This window comes from Equus quagga, chromosome 1 (genome assembly GCF_021613505.1).
Source record: "Equus quagga isolate Etosha38 chromosome 1, UCLA_HA_Equagga_1.0, whole genome shotgun sequence".
Classification (NCBI taxonomy): domain Eukaryota; kingdom Metazoa; phylum Chordata; class Mammalia; order Perissodactyla; family Equidae; genus Equus; species Equus quagga.
The window spans coordinates 178,387,095-178,403,776 of NC_060267.1; the positions used below are offsets into that span (position 1 = coordinate 178,387,095).

Sequence of the window (16,682 nt, forward strand, 5' to 3'; positions counted from 1 at the left end):
CCTTGAAGATGGGTTTTTGAGACATTAGTCACCTGTCTTCTGATTAGCCAGCTAATCTAATTAAACTTCCTCTCTTGATCCCTAACTCGTCGTGATTAATTGGCTCAGATCGAGGCAAGCAGAGGGAGCCCATTGCTCATATCAGGATCACCTCTCCTCTAGCTCCCAATAACAGGTTTCTCATTTCCATCTCATTTCCATTTCTCATCAAAATGGCCTTTAGTGTCCACATTGCTACCCACATTCTGTTCAGGATTAGTTATGGATTCTCTAAGAATATTGAGGCTTTCTCTCTAGCTCTCCTCTTTTCTTTCTGTGCTCTCACCAGAATCATCTTTAAAATTCAATTCACTGCACTCTAGGCTTTTTCTAGCACGCACCTCAAAACTCTTCCAGCCTCTGCCCATTGCCCAGTTCCAAAGCCACTTCCACATTTTTAGGTGTTACAGCAGCACCCTCACTTCTCAGTCCCACTTTCTGTCTTAATCTGTTTGGGTTGCCGTAACAAATATACTGTAGACTGCATGGCTTAAACAAACATTTATTTCTGACAGTCTGGAGGCTGGGAAGTCCAAGATCAGGGTGCTGGCCGATTCTAAGGGCACTAATCCCATTCATGAGGGCTCCACCCACATGACCTATCGCTTACCAAAGGTCCCACCTCCTAAAGCCATCACATTGGGGCAATTCATGAATTTGGGAGGGGGAGGATAAAACATTCAGTCTGTAGCAAAGACTCAATCACAAATCAAAAAATAAAACAGGATTTTACTGTAAACCACACATTTATTTAAAAGCCAAAAACAATATCAGGAAGCATGAAACACAAATTTGAGAGAATAGCTTGTTTTTATTAATCAATCTGATCAATTTTACACAATGAAATCCCATTAAGAAATATAGAAATTATATGAACTGTGGTATAAAAATGTAAGACACACGGTATTATTTTTAAAGAACAAGATATTATAACTGTAAGAGACATAATACCATAAAGACTTTAAGCAGGAATTTAAAATATCATGCTGGAAATAATTTTTTCTTAGTGTTATGCAGCAGGTCTTGGAATGAAGGCATGTAGGCAAGTAAAAGTGGAAAGTTTACATAGATAAGCTTTCTGAACACTGTCTGATTTTCTACATAAAATGTCAGACATCACTATAGGAAATAATATGCATGTCTGTTTAAGACTGCAATTGCACTTTCAAATATAAGGTAATTATTATTTTAGAAAGCAGCAGCTTTTACACTTTTTTTAAAAAGCTGGTAGTAGTACATAAAAATGAACATTACAAGAAACCAAGTAAAACAACTTTTACCTTGAAAAGATGACTATCATTAAAAATGAGGCACATTTTTTTCACGTCCATAAGAACTGTGAGCGAAGGCCCTCATCTGAGGATAACCACATCTAAGGACACTCGGGCTGGCTTTATTTAATAAGGAGCAGAAGAAGAATACACTCCAGTCTACGTACTGGCTGCGTTGAAAGAACACAGTCCTTGTCCAGATAGGAAGCTGAAGTGCAATAATTGCAAGTTGACTCATCAGTGTATTCACTAACACACTCTGCTTCTAACTAGTGAACACAAACACATACAATTTATACTTTAACTATGTTGATTCTACATAATCTGTACTCACAAGCTGTAGATCCCAGAGAAGTAGCATGCTTGCTGTGTTTTAGAACTTTCTTTGACAGATATAGATTTATCTATCATTGAAATAAAAAGCAGCAAAGCAATGTTAAGCAGTATCAGAATTTGTAGGTTTTGCTTTTACAAAGTGCTGTACAGAATGTCACATTTCAAAATTTAAAAACAAAACGCCAACTCTTGCAATTAGAACAGCACGGTGATTATCATGGACTTCTTGAAAGAAAAAATAATTATATCCTCTGTGTCATATCAAATGAGATACAAAAGTTCAACAGACAATCTTAGAGATTCAGCTTAATGTATTTTATCCATACGGTGTTTGTGACCAAGAGAGGTTAAATGCATTAAATGCAAGCTTCTCATGGGGCTCTGATGTCTCTAAGTTGCTCAGTGATCTAGATTGGCTGTGGCCCTGGTCACCTCTTTTCCTGATCGTCTGACCCTGTCTCCACATATAGGCAGCCCCTGATTGTCCATGCTGGTGAATGAGGGAACAGACATGGAAAATATAAACCTTATCACATAAAAAACATGTTTTATTTTACAATAAAATCAAAATTTCCATCAAAACTTTCATAAACTTTGCAAAAAGAGGTTTTGATACATGTGCCCAAGTAAAAATTTCCTTTGCAGTAAAACAATATGTCTGTCTGCTTTCTTTTTGTTTTTAAAGATGAAGAGTATCGTTCTTTTCACCTGGAATCAAATTTGTCTTCAGTAACTGGACATGTTGATGGAGAGGACAGTGTTAGAGATGGAAACCATATTACTCTATCTCCTCAAGGATTGCTCGCAAAACCCCACCATTTCGCTACCAATTAATGTGAGAGCTCTGGGATGCATTTTCCCTTATCTCACGATAAAGTGTTTTCAAGCTCATTGTATATACATTTACCTGGTTAACGAGTCATAGTGCTCTCAGGGTGAACTCCTAGTCTACTACATAGACAAGGAGACAGATACTCAATTGAAACACGTGGTTAGACAGTGTTCTTGCTCTTATACTCTCAGCCCACCTGTGAAAGTAACACCCAATACAAGCAATCTGCAAAAACAGATAAATGTATTTGCAAATAATTGAGGATTGACCATAAGCCCAAGCAACTTCTCTAAATTTGTTTTTATTAATTATAATTGCTGATTTACTGTCTCGATCTATCTTGATGAACGTTGTGGTGAGATCTTTCAAAGTACATGAAGTCCTGAAATTGGAAAAAGAATTATATGTAGATAGATAAATATAGAATTATATGTAGGTAGATAAATAAATATACAACTATATGTAGATAGATAGATAAATATAGAATTATATGTAGGTAGGCAGACAAATAATTAGATTCAAGGCATAAAATATTATCCTTTATAATGTAGCAGGTAATCCTCCCATTCCAGTTAAGAACAAAGAAATCTTTTTGAAGAGAATCTAGTACGAACAGTAGCAATTACAAACTTGAAGCTGTTGGCGGCCAATAAGCTTTCCACTTGGGGTACCAATTAACTAAAGCTTCATTGTTAAAAGGAAGAAAAACTTGAAAATCAATATTAAACATGTTAAATATACCAATTGCAATATGGTAATTAGGTTTTTAGGTAAATGCTATGGATTCTATTTCTATGCTTAACTTATGAATACTAACCATTAATTAGTCAGAAATACAGCAAGGGAATTGTACCTAATAAATCTAAGGATGGTACACCACCAAGGAGTACACTGATAGAGGGGCAGTAGGTGGAGGAAAAGACTATCAGCTTTAGAGTTATCTTAGTTCTTAAGAAATCATAGGACAGGCTTCTTTAAATAGTGAGAATGATAAATACAGGCAATGATGACCATTACACCTATTGGATGCCTAATATCTTCCAAGCACTCTACTGGCCCCTTTACTCATATGATAGCTAATATTCAAAACCCTGAAAAATATAACTATTTTTATCTCCATTTTAGAGAAGAAGAGACTGAGGCTTGCAAGTGTTAAACACTCTGCATAACATGTAACCAGTAAGTGGCAGAAACAGAAGTTGGCCTAGTTTCAAAGCTTATTTCCTTTCCACTGTACTACACCACTCCTCATCAGAAAGAATAATTCTCTCAAGATAACTCAAAAGCAAAAGGCTTACAATGAGGAAGCAAGCTCCAAAAATCACGGCTTTCATCTTCACATCCAGGTCTAATGGGAAGTGAATCTCAAAGTGGTCAGCATCGCCCATTGCAGATAACAAACCATTCCACTTCCTAACAATACTGCCGATGTTGGATACACCATCAAGGGATATGACCTAGAGAGACAAGAATGTGACTTTATGATGATTGAAAGATATTATAATACAGGTTTCAGTCTTCTTTTTATAAGCCATTTACACTGAGATAGCATCAACATAGTGCAAGAAATGAATACAGTAATAATATAACTTCAAATAGGAAATTACGTCCAAGAAGGCTTAATGCCTTGCAACGGGTTAATGACTGAACTGTGATATATCTTATAATCTCAGGCCAGTGTTCTCGCTTCATCCTCAAATGAGTTATTAGGGGAGTCTGTCAGAGGAGGTATGATTTTCATTGATTTTGAAATTCTTTTCAACATACCAAAGGATGGGAATTAGGGATGGGGAGGGTGTCTCCTCCAGTTGAGGGAAACACAGGATCAAAAGCAAGGAGGCATGGCTCTGTGCACTTGTCAAACTTCCTATAATCACTCCAGCTTGTGTGGGCCTCATCCACTCTGTCTTCTTAAAGGACACCAGGATCTGAAGGGCTTCAGCTTCTGAAAGGGGGATCCTGGCACTTGCCACAAGGAAAATAGTCAAATACTAACTTTTGGTGATTAGAATCTCCACAGATCTACCCCTGAAATTTGGCTTATCGACAGTTTCTATTTCTCTACAATGGTCTTCTGTCAAGCAATGCTTGATGACATGGTGAGGTAAAATGAGAACTAAGGAAATTTATTGCGTGTCACAGGAACTACCTGAATGAGCAATTTTAAATGATGAGTCTTGCTGAATTGCAAGGCATTCAGAAAGAACTCTTTAAGAAGATTTCTAGGAATCTCCTTTGTCAGAATTGTAGGGGAATAAGCAATCATTCTGTAGCCACTGAGATAAAGGCAAAACAAAAGGATTTTTCTATTTCCTGAGAAAATGTCATAGCCTATTCTGCGTTTTATCCATGTTGTCAGTGTTGTCCTATTTCTTGAGGATGCGGATAGACTTGTATCCTGCAAACAAGCAATTTGCATAACCTCAGGGGTGCTCTCTATGTTCTGTGATACGGTATGCACTTTCATTACTTAGGACTTATATTCCGATCCTGGAAATCTTTGTAAAAATGGTTAATTAAATGCAGCCAAGAATAAAATGAATGGATTAGGTCAAGCTATTCCCTCTCAGGTTTAATGTTTTAAGTGATTTCTTCTTACCTTTATCAAACACTGAAATCATGAAAAAGAAGCTCACATTTTGGAAAACATTAAGCAATCCACTAACAATTATTTGAAAATCATTTGATGTCAACTGGTTAATTAACTCTTTCCTCATACTACTTTATTCATTCGCATGGAAAATTCACCTAAAACCAGATCATTCTGAGGGCTGTCAGTACATGCAGAAAAAATAGTAGAAACATTATTTTTACATTTGTTTACCTCAAAAACAGAATCTGAACCACAGCCATAGGTTGAGCATGGCCCCCGTACTCCCAGCACATTCTCTTTCTTCTCATTTTGGATGCTGTAAACTGCCCTGCACAGGTTCCAGTGTTCCGCAACAAAGCCAATGGTGACGCCAGGAGGACACTGCACCTCCAGCTGCAAGTGAAGCAGTGACAGAGGCGAGGATGCGATTACGTACATATACACATACACACAACATAGATATGTTCTTATTTCAAGGACTGGGGAAATGGTCCTTGGGAGAGAGGCTTCCATTTCACCTGGGCTGGTTCTTACATTGTATTTCAGTGAACAGCCTTGAGAGATGAGGTCATGCTTCCCTTTGGGATAAAGTTACTGTTAGTTATAAAATGACCAGTTCTCTAAGCTCAGTTGTCCTCAGCTATACATGTAGCATCTGCCTGGGCTCCTGAGTCAACCCCTTACAACTTAAAGACAAGCGGACCTACACAACATGCTGATGCTCATGCTGCTTACTGTGCAGTAATAAAGTTCTTTGTCTCTGATCTAGGGGTCTCATGTCTTCTGGAATAACCCATGAAAAAGCAACAAGCTAACTTCTTAGATTTAAATCTTCAGACATGACAATTATCGTAGAAAATAAAAGAGAAACGAAGCATTTTAAAAATTGTATATTGTAAAAACAACAGAAAGTGTGTATGGGAATATAAAGCTATTTTCAAAGAGTTTTAAAATATTGTCCACTACCTTCTTTTAGCTAATTATCTTTACAATATTCTCTTGTGAAGAACTTAGATCTTCATATTTAGTAACAAAAGAGTCATAAAATTAAATTATTTGGTAAAAGCCCAAAGTAAAAGTTCTACTGATGATTTCTCTGGCGTCATATATACTCTCCTAAGAATCTCGAGTCCCCTGGGTCTCACCATGGGGCAGGACTATACAGCTTCATGAACTGTCAGATCAAGATATTACTGTTCACATATATACATTCGCACATATATACAAACATATAAATTTGATAGTTTCCTAGGATTGAGATCTCATACAAGTTTAGGCCTAAAAGATAAAAAATCAAAACTGTATACAAATAAATTGCTTAAAAAAAATCATACCGTGATACATTACTCAGCCATAAAAGGAAACGAACTGTTGATATATGTAACAACTTGTATGAATCTCAAGGTAATTACACTGAGTGAAGAAAGCTAATCCTAAAAGGTTGCATATTCTATGATTCTGTTTATATAGCATTCTTGAAATGACAAAATTATAGAGATGGAGAACAGATTAGTAGTTTCCAGGGGTTAGGGATGAAGAGGAGGCCGAGGGAGGTGTGGTTATAAAAAGGTTTTTTTGTGGTAATTGGACTGTTTGGTATTTGTATTGTGGTGGTGGATGCAGGAATCTACACAGCTGACAAAACTGCATAGAACTAAATACACACACACACACACATGAATACAAGCAAAACTGGAGAAATCAGAAAAAAATCTAGATAAGTTGTGGGACAAAAATTCTATGCATTGGACTAAGGTTGTAATTTTAATTTTATCTACTCTATGCTGGCTTCCTATAATCTTGGAAGGCTGCACTTAGAGGCTTTGATTTACTAAGTTCGACTCATAAATATGACGAAAAATGCCTACCATGCAATTGACAAGAGATGTTCACATATGGAGGTATACGGGGTAACTATTCTTGCTTAAACTGATTTGGTTTGAACTAAAGAAGCCTGACTTATGGCCTATCAAACATACACTGTACATCTGTTTTAACCATTAAAGTAAAGAACGCATTAAACATCTCAAAGGAAAAGAATGCACCCTTAAGATAAGGACGCATGCTTCCTTTCTTGACGCCAGTATCAGCACTCCTGATGATAAGTTTCCTTTCCCAGACATCAGGGTCATGTTAACCTGGTAATTTGCAGCTGAATATCTCTTTGAAACTTGATGAATATGTATCCTGGGCGTGTTTGATGTACGCTTTTTGTTCTAAAAAGATATAAAACTGTACTGAAAACCGCTTCCCCAGAGCGCTTTCTTCCCTTGTGAAGGCTGCTCTCCCAGGTTATAATCCTCAGCTTGACTTACCTTCTCTCTCCTATCTATAGAATGGTTATTGGTTACTTGGGTTGACAGCATCAAGGATATGAGGTAGAGGTTCACCTTAAATATAAGGCTAATATTACAAAGACAAGAATGAAAAGAAGAAAGCTATCTGACAACACTAGCTAATATTCATTGAGCTACACTGTTTGCCAGACACTGTGCTAAGCAGTTGACATTTATTTAGTATTTAGTCCTCAAAACAATCATCCTCTGAGATGGGTACTATTAATATCTTCAGTTTACAGGTGAATAAATCAAGGCACAGAGAGGGCTGTAAAAAAAACTGCCATTGTAAGCACTAGTACCTCGCATATCATTTAAATATCCCAGTAATCCTAAAGGGTATTGTTCTGCCCAGTTTGTGTATAAGAACACTGAAGCTCAAAGAGGTTAAGTAAACTGGCCAAATTTAAGTATGTGGCATAAGTGAAATTCAAATTCTCTTGGACCTCTCTCTAAAATTGCTTTTCTTTTCCCTGCAGCAAACAACTTTCCTAGAGCTGCACAGGTCATAGAAGAGTAACCCGACTGGAAGCCAGCGCACGCGCACTCTGGTCCCAGTGCTCGGTAAAGTGTAACACCATCCTCAGGCACTTTGCCACCTTTTGTACCACGCTTTCTTTCCCTGTAGCAAGGGATGGGTTATGATGCATAGTGTAAAGTTATCTCAAGTCTCTTCCGATTCTAAAAGCACATGTTTGTGCTTAGTATCACCTTATCTGGGGATACATAGTTATATTTAGATAAATCTGTTCTAGGTGATAGGTAAATTTCTAATTCAGGAGACAAAACTGACAGAATTGTGTTCTATCAGTTTGACCCACCAACTAGCAAGAGACATGAACCCACAAGAAAAAGTCCTGTGTGATTTTCTGTAGGGGAGACAATTTGGCTTCCTCCCTCCCCACTATCTTCTCTCATTCTGACTGGCAGAGCCAGTGAAAGTCCCCTCCTGTGTAGTTTTTGAAGGAGCACAGCCATGCCGTGAAGAGGTGGAACAGAAAGAAACAATGGATTAGACTTCTGCTCTCTGACCTCTTGCCTGGCGGAGGGACAGCAGAAGCAACAGCAGGTGCATCTGAAAGGTCTCTGCATTGTCATGATTTCTCGGCCCCCACAGTCAGTGACCCGGAGGACGAAGGGCCTTAGCGTCCGGTAAGAATTCCTGGTAAAGTCATCTGTGTCTTCAGTTACGATGTACACCATCTGGTCCAGGTCATTTTTAATATCATATCTATTATTAGTTTCAAAACCTGTCACCTCTAAAAAATAAAATGAGAAAGCCATCTTAAATTAGAAGCAGTTAAAATGGGCCTCAAGAAGTCCTTTTGTAGCGTTTTTCAGGGGCTTAAAACGAAATAGTTTTTTAAAAATTTCAGGTGAAATATACGCAGTTGATTAGAACATAAAGATAGTAACTCATATGCCCTGTAAGTACTTAAGTTATTTTGAAAATTTAAAACATTTCTTTTAAGAAGCTCAATATAAAATAATTTTAAAACCTATTCCACACAAAAGCAAAGATTCAAAAAGTATTCTTGGAGTACCTAAATTCAGAAAACTTTAAATATAAAACTATTTAAATAAAATTATACATTGGACCATAAATGAATCAGCTCATGAACTATGCTGAGATGGTGAGGGTCATTGCTAACTGCAAATAAGAAAATGAGCCAAGGAAAGTCAAAGGCTCTATGTGCTGGTCATGAATGCGTACGCCTGGGACATGAGGAATCTAGTGAGGATGAACTGAGAACGGGCATTGTGATTACTGCGATTTCTTCTTACTTCCAAAGCAAGGGCACTGGACAAGAATTCAGCAGACTTGGATTCTATCTCTAGCTCTATCACTGCTAAGCTGACTATGGTGCCCCTGGCTAGCTCATTTAGGCTTTGGCTGTCTCTTTTTCTCGTGCATGAAAAGTGAACAGGAAGCAGAGGGGGTGGGTAAGGGATATGGGGGTGACCAGATAAAGTATAAGTCCTTTTCAAGTCTAAGAGCTTACATCTGAAATATAAATGGATAAAATTGCACAAAACAATTACTTTCTTGAAGAAAGGGTAATAGAGAAAAGTCTTCTCTCTTTCCACTACTAAAAAGTGATCAATACAAATAAGCAACTAGATACTGGATAATGCAAATTTCCACCTGATTCACATACTGCTGGACACTACAAAATTGTACATACTTTCCAGAGGCTCAAAATGCTGAAGAACGTGTATGTTGTCCAACTGTTGGGATAGAACAAAGCAATTAGGAGAGAGAAATATCAGAATTAAATCAAGTCAGCATTAGAAAAGAAACTGATGAGACATTAAAATGCATCAGTTGATACTAAAATATATTTTTGAAATTGAATACAATCAAAAAAATTTTTATCCAGTGAAATTAGCCCATTTGCACCTCATCAGATGGTTATTAGCAGAGCTGTCTGGACAGGAAAACCACTTTTCTCGAGTGCTACTTTAAAAGATAAACAGTTGCCTGGTATATCAGAAAATCATCTTCCCGCTACAGTAATAGCATCTAGAAGAACCTGTGTTGGCATAGCTCGTTCCTAGCTCAGTCCCTACTCACTGATCTCTCTGACATGTCACCCAGACTGGAGTTGCTCAGGAAGTTCAGTATGTTTTAACACAGACAAGCCATAGTGAAAGCAGTTTTCTCAGTGGACTTACAGAGAGCGAATTCGCCAGGGTGGACCTCACACAGGAGTGTCCAGTTTTATATTACGGTCGTGCATCACTTAACGACAGGGATACCTTCTGAGAAATGACTCAGGCAATTTCATTGTGGGAACATCATAGAGTGTACCTACACAAACCTAGATGGTACAGCCTCCTACACACCCAAGCTATATGGTACTAATCTATGGGACTACTGTTGTATACGTGCTCTGTCATTGATGGAAACATCATTATGTGGCGCATGACTGTGTCTTACAGGTACCTCTGGAGAAGGTTAACACACTGAATTCTATTCACTTGAGCTACTAATGCCAGGGTCTTCCCTAGTTGCATCCTTAATAAAAGGAGGGTCCATGAAGGCAGGAAACATGTGAAGGGTTAGGGCAGAGGGGAGGAAACATTCTGGGACGGGATCTCCTGAAAAGGGAGGTTGGGAATACCATTAGATAAACTTCTACCTTAACTTTACTTAAGAATCACTCTACAGACAGTCTAAGGGGCCTATTATCTGTTAAACTTGAGAACATTCTAGCAGAAAAAAAGAAACCTCCTTGAAGTCGGACTAATCATATTTATATAATTTTAGATAATATAATTAGATCTTTCCTAACCCCTGAGCCCAGAATACTCCCTGAAATGCCGTATTTCACCAAACATTCATTAAATACGTTGGTTAATGAAAAATACATGAATATGGTAACAAGTAAAATGAGAAATAACTGGACATGGATGTTTTGTGGTATGACTTATTACAGGAGGTTATAGAGATGATACAATCTTTCCTCCATTAAAAGCTTTTTCTTGTATAAAAACACAATCAGGTGAGGTGCTCTAGAAATGTCTTATAAAATACCAAAAATGGCCACTAAGGTGGTTTATAGTCTCTGTAAAAAATCCAGGATGGGGGCTGGACCTGTGGCGCAGTGGTTAAGTGCACACGTTCCACTTGTGTGGCCCAGGGTTCGCCGGGTGGGATACCCATGCAGACCCACGTCCGCACCACTTGGCAAGCCATGCTGTGGCAGGCATCCCACATAAAATAGAGGAAGATGGGGCATGGATGTTAGCTCAGGGCTAATTTTCCTTAAAAAAATAAATAAATAAATGAAAATCCAGGATGTTAAAATCTAGAAGTAAAAAGTAAAAATATTCATTTCTTGGTAAAAGCGTGTACTACTGAGCAAAATATTCTAAAGAAATGATGCCCGTTAGTGCAGATGAAGTTTACCCAGTAAGACACTACAGCTGTTAGGAGCAGTTCTCTAACAATTTGCTGGAGTCACGGACCAAGCCAACACTCCAGAAAGAACAGAATCCTGCTACTTTGGATGCTACGGAGTTTTGATAGTCCTGATAAAGATTCACGTAATCTGCACCTGAGATTGCAAAAACACTAAGATAAAGAACATGATAAAGAGAATGATTGGCTCTGGGTCTTCCAATCACATATAAGGTATTTCAACAAATAACATCCACACAGCGATCACCCATTGGGTGGGCCCTGGGTGCCCAAACTAGCATGCACATTACAAACTTCATTTCGTTAAAAATTCTCCTAACAATGTAATAAGGTACGTATTGCTAGTACTAGTTTGCTGATGATGAAATTCAAGCACCAAGAGGTCAGGAAGGTTCCTCAAGGTTGTACAGTGAAGAGGAAGTGGAGCTAGAATTAGAAACCAGGTTTGTCTGGCTCCAAATCTGTTTTGTTTCTTTTTTCATTTAATGTTTTAATTCAAAACCTTCCTGAAAGAGAAAATAGAATTCATAAAATATGTTCATTTAACTTCCGTCAGAATAATAGATGAAATTTAAAAAAACATTTTAAAAATATTTAAATGCATATTACAGCTTCACATTTTTAAAAGAGAAATGACTCCAGATCTTGGATTTCTAAGGACGATTTCCATATTTATCATCAAGTATAAAAAACAGACCTTCTAAACTTAACGATAAACATTTTATAAGCTTCTGAAATAATGTAGGGGTTTCCTCTAGGACTGTGTACCTGAATAACTGGCTTTGTATTTTGTGAATATTTTGCCAAAACAATAACTTAATAAAATTTTTGGCTCACGTACAATCTCAGTTTTTCTTATGCAACTGTATTGGCTTTAAATATCCGCACTATAACATTGTACCAATGGCTCTCAATGCATAGGATTAACAGGGTCTCTATCAAAGTATAAAGCTGAGAAGAGAAATATGTCAACCCCAAGGAAGATCTGGCTGACCATGTGGGGAGACACGTATTGAACTGGCAAGTCCGCTGCTTAGAATGTATTCCAACACTTCCTTCTTCTAAAAGCAAAACAATGACTCAATTGCTTCTAAGGGCTTTCTAATACTAGCTTTATCTTATTTTCATTAAGTATTTTTTTCTTTTTAGTTTCTGACATGTGTTTTTAAACAATACCATTTGGTACATCAATTTGACATATTGGCCCAGTTTCTGATCTGAATGTCCTGGTGGCTCCAGAATGTCTAAAAAGACAGAAAATAAGAAGTCACTGTACTGTGGGAAGGAGTTCTCTGGAACTTGGTCTGAAGCAACATCCTTGGCGGGTTCGCTACTTTTACTTACACTGTATGGTTGGGGAGTGGCAGGAATGGCTAATGAAAATTATGGCTGGTGAGAAAAAGCAATGGGCTGAAGCCCTCCATAGTTCACTCAGTGTCTACTGTTCTGTTCTTTTTTATGCTGTTTTTCTTGACGTTAACTCTACTTCTAAGCAAATGACACCTCAATTAGCATCTTTGATAGTTTTTGGTTGGTTCCTGTGTTTTAAACTGGTTCCTGTTTTTTAAACTGCCTTCAACAGGACATCTTGATTGTCTTAAAATTCAGCATACATCCTTTAGAAAACCATACTCATCCCACCAAAAATATTCCTCTCCTCTTTGCTCCTCCTTCACATTTCTGATATTCGTAGTACCATTCCTACAGTCTCACAAACTGGACATGTGTCATCACTGACCCATCACTCTCTATCTATCTAGCCTTTTGTCTCTTCTTGTCAGATCAGTCACACTTCACAAGAAAATAATTTGGATTTATGTGGAGTACCTGGGCTAAGCATTCCAGACCAGGAGGACAGTTTGGCATAAGAGTTGGTCCTGGCATCCATGTTATTGGAGCCGACTGATTTGGCATAGGATGTTTGCCAGGCTGGTACTGGATAGGATCAATACCACTAGTTGGCTGGTACAAGGGGAAGGTACTGGGCTGCTGTGGACTGTAGAATCTCATAGGCAAGCCTCCTGGGCAGCCGGCAGGTGGAGGAACAGCTGGTCCAGGGGGCCCTGTGTTCAAAAACAAATAAAAGTGTTACACACTATCAACACTATAATATATTGGAAGTTAGCATGATTTTTTAAATGAAGATAATATAGATCACACAACATTCACTTAAAAAATAACAAGTTCCATTTTATTTTTTTTTTAATTTATTTTTGTTTTGAGGAAGATTAGCCCTGAGCTAACTGCTGCCAATGCTCCTCTTTTTTTTGCTGAGGAAGACTGGCTCTGAGCTAACATCCGTACTCATCTTCCTCTACTTTATACGTGGGATGCCCACCACAGCATGGCATGCCAAGCGGTGCCATGTCTGCATCCGGGAGCTGAACCAGCAAACCCCAGGCCGCTGAGAAGAGAAATGTGCGCACTTAATCACTGCACCACTGGGCCAGCCCCCCAGAAGTTCCATTTTCTGAATGTATACCACATACCAACAGGGTACTGAGGAGATTTACATATTATCTTATTTAATCCTCTTAAACCTTATGAGATAATTATTCCCATTTCAGAGGTGTGGAAATAAGGTTTGAGACATCAAGTAACATGTTAGCCTCTCTGTGTATTAGGTTTCTCCTTTGAAGATTATAATATACCTACTTCATTAGGTTGTAGTAAGATTAGCACAAGCCCTAGCGTATAATCAGCACTGTAAATTTTTATTATGTTTATTGTTATCATTGTTTAAGGTCACAAAGACAGTAAGTCTACTTAACTTCAACAGGGTGCTGTTAATGACTGCTATCTAACTCCAGAACAGTTTCATTTTCCCAGAAAGAAAGTCCACACCCATTAGCAGTCATTCTCCATCTTCTGCCCCAGCCCCTGGAAACCACTGTCTCTACAGATTTGCCTAATCTGGACATTTCATATAAATGAAATCATGTAACATGCAGCCTTCGTGTCTGGTTTCTTTCACTTAACATCATACCTTCAATGTGCATCCATGTTGTAGCACATATTTGGAGTACTTCATTCCTTTTTACGGCCAAGTAATATTCCATTGTATGGATATATCAGATTTTATGTATCTATTAATCAGTTGATGGATACTTGGGTTGTTTCAACATTTTGGCTGTTACAAATAACTGCTGTGAACGTTGGTGTACAGGTTTTGGTGTAGACATATGTTTTCAATTCTTTTGAGTATATACTGAGGACTGAAATCTGCTTTAACTTTTTGAGGAATTGCTAAATGATTTTCCAAAGTGGCTTCACTGTTTTACACTCCCACTGCTGAACTCATTTATTAGTGCTAATTGTGTGTGTGTGTGTGTGTGCGCGCATGTTCTTTAGGATTTTCTATATGTAAGATCATGTGATCTGCAAATAGAGTTTTGCTTCTTCCTTTCCAATCTGGATGACTTTCATTACTTTCCGCTGCCTAACTGCCCTGGCTAGGACCTCTAGTACAACGTTGACTAGAAGTGGCGTGAGGGAATATCCTCTCTTCTCTTGATTTTATGGGGAGAGCTTTCAGCTTTTACTATTAACTATGATGTTAAGCTGTGGGTTTTTCATAGATGCCCTTCATTATGGTGAGGAAATTCCCCCCTATTGTTAGCTTGTTGAGAGTTTTTATCATGAAGGATGTTTCATTTTATTGAATGCTTTTTCTACATCTATTGATTATGATCATGTGGGTTTTGCCCTATATTGCATTAATATGGTCCATATATTGATTGATTTTCATATGATAAATCAACATCTCATTCTTGGGATAAACTCCACTTGGGCATGTTATATAATCCTTATTATATGTTGCTGGATTTGGTTACCACGTTGCTAGTATTTTGTTGTGTACTTTTGCATCTCTCTCTCTCTATATATATTTTGTGTGTGTGTGAGGAAGATTGGCTCTGAGCTAACATCTGTTGCCAATCTTCCTCTTTTTGCTTGAGGAAGATTGTCCCTGAGCTAACATCTGTGCCAGTCTTCCTCTATTTTGTATGTGGGACGCCACCACAGCATGGCTTGATGTGTGGTGCTAGGTCTACACTCAGGATCCAAACCTGTGAACCCCAGGCTACTGAAGCAGAGCACACAAAATTAACCACTATGCCACAGGGCCAGCCCTTGCATCTATATTTATAAGAGATATTGGTCTGTAATTTTCATTTCTTGTAATGTCTTGTCTGATTTTGCTAATAGGGTGATACTGGCCTCATAGAATGAGTTGGGAGGCTTTCACTCTTCTTCCATTTTTTGGTAAAGGGTTAGTATTAAAATCCTAATTAAGTATTTGGTAGAATTCACTAATGAAGCCATCTGGGCCTGAGCTTTACTTTGTCAGAAATTTTTAAATTATTAATTCAATCTCTTTACTTGTTATATAGGTCTATGCAGGTTTTCTATTTCTTCTTGTGTCAGTATCAGTTGCTTGCGTCTTTCTAGGAATTTGTTTATTTCATATAGATTTTCTAATTTATTGGCATACAATTGTTCATAGTTTTAACTTATAATACATTTTAATTTCTGTGAGGTTGTTAGTAATGTTTCCATTTTCATTCCTGACTTTAATAATTTGAGTCTATTTTTTCTTGGTCAGTCTGGCTTTGTTGATCTTATCAAAGAACCAACTTTTGGTTTTGTTGATTATGTCTATTGTTTTTCTTTTCTCTGTTTCATTTACTTCTATTCTAATCTCAGTTGTTTCCTCCTGCTTGCTTTTGGTTTGGTTTATTTCTAAGGTGGAAAGTTCGGTTACTGATTTGAGATCTTTTGTCTTTTTTAATGTAGGTTTATACAGCTATAAATTTCCCTCTAAGCTCTGCTTTAGCTGCATCCCATAAGCTTTGGTATATTGTGTTTTTGTTTCATTCATCTCAAAGTATTTTCTAATTTCTCTTGTGATTTCTTTTTGCCTCTTTGGTTATTTAGGAGTGTATTGTTTAATTTCCCAATATTAATGATTTTCCAAATTTCCTTCTATTATTATAGATTACTAACTTTATTTCATTGTGGCAGAATAAACTGTATGATTTCAGTTGTTTTAAATTTATTGAGACTTGTTTTATGGCCTAACCATGAGGTCTATTCTGGAGAATGTCTTATGTGCACTTGAGAAGAATGTATATTCTGCTATTGTTGGGTAGAGTGTTCTATACATGTCTCTTATGTCTATTTTGGTTTATAGTGTTGTTTATCGCTGCTATTTCCTTCTCGATCGTCTCCTTAGTTGTTCTATCCATTATCGTAAGTGGGGTATTGCAGTCTCCAATTAATTTATTGAATTATCTATTTCATCCTTTAGTTTGGTCAGTTTTTGCTTTGTGTATTTTGGAGCTGTTTTTAG

At 37.5% G+C, this 16,682-nt stretch overlaps 1 protein-coding gene across 3 annotated transcripts in view; it reads right to left on the reverse strand.

Annotated features, from left to right (window-relative positions):
* Positions 1-766: 766 nt before the first annotated feature.
* Positions 767-16,682, reverse strand: part of PLSCR4 (phospholipid scramblase 4) — a 44,152-nt gene continuing 28,236 nt past the window's right edge. For all 3 annotated transcript variants that reach the window (XM_046638885.1, XM_046638877.1, XM_046638893.1), the window contains 6 exons: positions 13,160-13,395; positions 9,594-9,636; positions 8,440-8,666; positions 5,303-5,464; positions 3,777-3,935; positions 767-2,860 (listed from right to left, as the gene is read on the reverse strand). In XM_046638885.1, the coding sequence (XP_046494841.1) occupies positions 2,801-2,860; positions 3,777-3,935; positions 5,303-5,464; positions 8,440-8,666; positions 9,594-9,636; positions 13,160-13,395 (887 nt within the window). In that variant the 3' untranslated portion in view covers positions 767-2,800. The remainder of the gene's footprint in view (positions 2,861-3,776; positions 3,936-5,302; positions 5,465-8,439; positions 8,667-9,593; positions 9,637-13,159; positions 13,396-16,682) is intronic.